Consider the following 1,609-nt stretch of genomic DNA (forward strand, 5'->3'; position numbering starts at 1 on the left):
TTTATTGATTTTGACTCCAAAGTCATGGTATTATTTTGGCAATTGCCAGATGTGAAACACAAAGCATCCTTGTTAAAGTTCTGTATGTCACTAGGTGGGATACAATATTAGATGAAGAGTCTGATCTGTCGTATCAGTGCTTGGCTACCAGAGAAATGGACTGTTATATTAGTCATTGCTCTGATATAGCAGAAGGTGATCTATATGGGTACAAAAGATCTGTTCTCTAACTGAGATTCCTGGCACTTTGACTGAAGTCTACGTTTAGCCTTAAAATTTCAGCTGGTAGCCAGGAAATGGAGGGAGTTTCTGAATATTTATGGAATTAATTCATGACCCTTGATTACCTTTCAGCTCTGTTCTTCCAATTCAATTACACAGTTTGCGTTATTATTCCTAGACTTAACTTATGGCAGACATAATCTGGAGAAACCAAACAGCTGTCACAGAATTTATCCTCCTGGGCTTCGGGGATCTCCCTGTCCTGCAAATTATTCTCTTTCTAATGTTCCTAGTGATCTACTTGGCAACTGTGGCTGGGAACATGATCATCACTGCAATAGTTGTGGCTGAAAAGCATCTTCACACCCCCATGTACTACTTCCTGGGGAACTTGTCCTGCTTGGAGACCTGTTACACCTCCACCCTCCTGCCCAGGATGCTGGTCAGTCTCCTGACTGAGGACAAAACCATCTCAGTCAGTGGCTGCCTCTCACAACTGTATTTCTTTTGTGCTCTGGCTGGTACAGAATGCTGTCTCCTAGCAGCAATGTCTTATGATCGGTATTTAGCGATATGTAAACCCCTGCACTATTCAACTCTTATGAACAACAGGCTTTGCCTCCAGTTGGCTGCTGGGTCATGGTTAAATGGTAGCTTGGCCACTACCATCTTTATATTATTCATATCACAGTTAATTTTCTGTGGCTCAAATGAAATTGACCATTTCTATTGTGATCCCGTCCTATTGATGGAACTCTCCTGCAGTGACACACACCTGAGCATATTGGTGAATCTCATATTTGTCTCCATATTCACCCTGCCTCCATTCCTACTAACCATGACATCCTACGTGTGTATCAGCACCACCATCCTAAGAATCCCTTCCACCACCGGGAGACAAAAGGCCTTTTCCACCTGCTCCTCTCACCTCACTGTGGTGACAATTTTCTATGGCACCATAATGATTTTCTACATGCTACCGAAACATGATACACTCAGAGATCTGAAGAAAGTGCTCTCCCTCTGCTTCACCGTCCTAACTCCCCTGGTAAATCCCCTCATCTACAGCCTGAGAAACAGAGAAGTCAAAGAAGCCTTGAGCAAAGCAGTCAGTAAATGTGGCTTTTGCAAAAACATGCAGAGACTATGAGACAGTAATTTAGTCTGAGGTTTTGAAAGCTGCCTCAGTGATTGAAGCAATGAGCCTGTGATGCACTGTACCTCAGCGTAGCACCCTGTAACCCTTATATTTGTCTTTTGTATATGGTTGTGATATTTCATGAAAAGCATTCCTTGTGAGGTATCATATGTAAGGTCATGATCTGCTGAAACTCATTCTTCTGTCAAAATATGTATATCATCCTTGTGAATGGCAGTATGAGATTTT

General features: G+C 42.3%; 1 protein-coding gene across 1 annotated transcript; it reads left to right on the plus strand.

Moving 5' to 3' along the window:
- The first annotated feature begins 409 nt into the window (after positions 1 to 409).
- LOC127042169 (olfactory receptor 6N1-like) lies at positions 410 to 1,372 on the plus strand. Its single transcript, XM_050935782.1, has one exon. It carries the CDS (start codon positions 410 to 412, stop codon positions 1,370 to 1,372), a length of 963 nt encoding a protein of 320 aa, XP_050791739.1.
- The last annotated feature ends 237 nt before the right edge of the window (positions 1,373 to 1,609 follow it).

This window comes from Gopherus flavomarginatus, unplaced genomic scaffold (genome assembly GCF_025201925.1).
Source record: "Gopherus flavomarginatus isolate rGopFla2 unplaced genomic scaffold, rGopFla2.mat.asm mat_scaffold_34_arrow_ctg1, whole genome shotgun sequence".
NCBI classification, from domain to species: domain Eukaryota; kingdom Metazoa; phylum Chordata; order Testudines; family Testudinidae; genus Gopherus; species Gopherus flavomarginatus.

Excerpts from the sequence above, each read along its gene's own strand:
- LOC127042169 (XM_050935782.1), top strand. The coding sequence starts at position 410 with ATGGCAGACATAATCTGGAGAAACCAAACAGCTGTCACAGAATTTATC.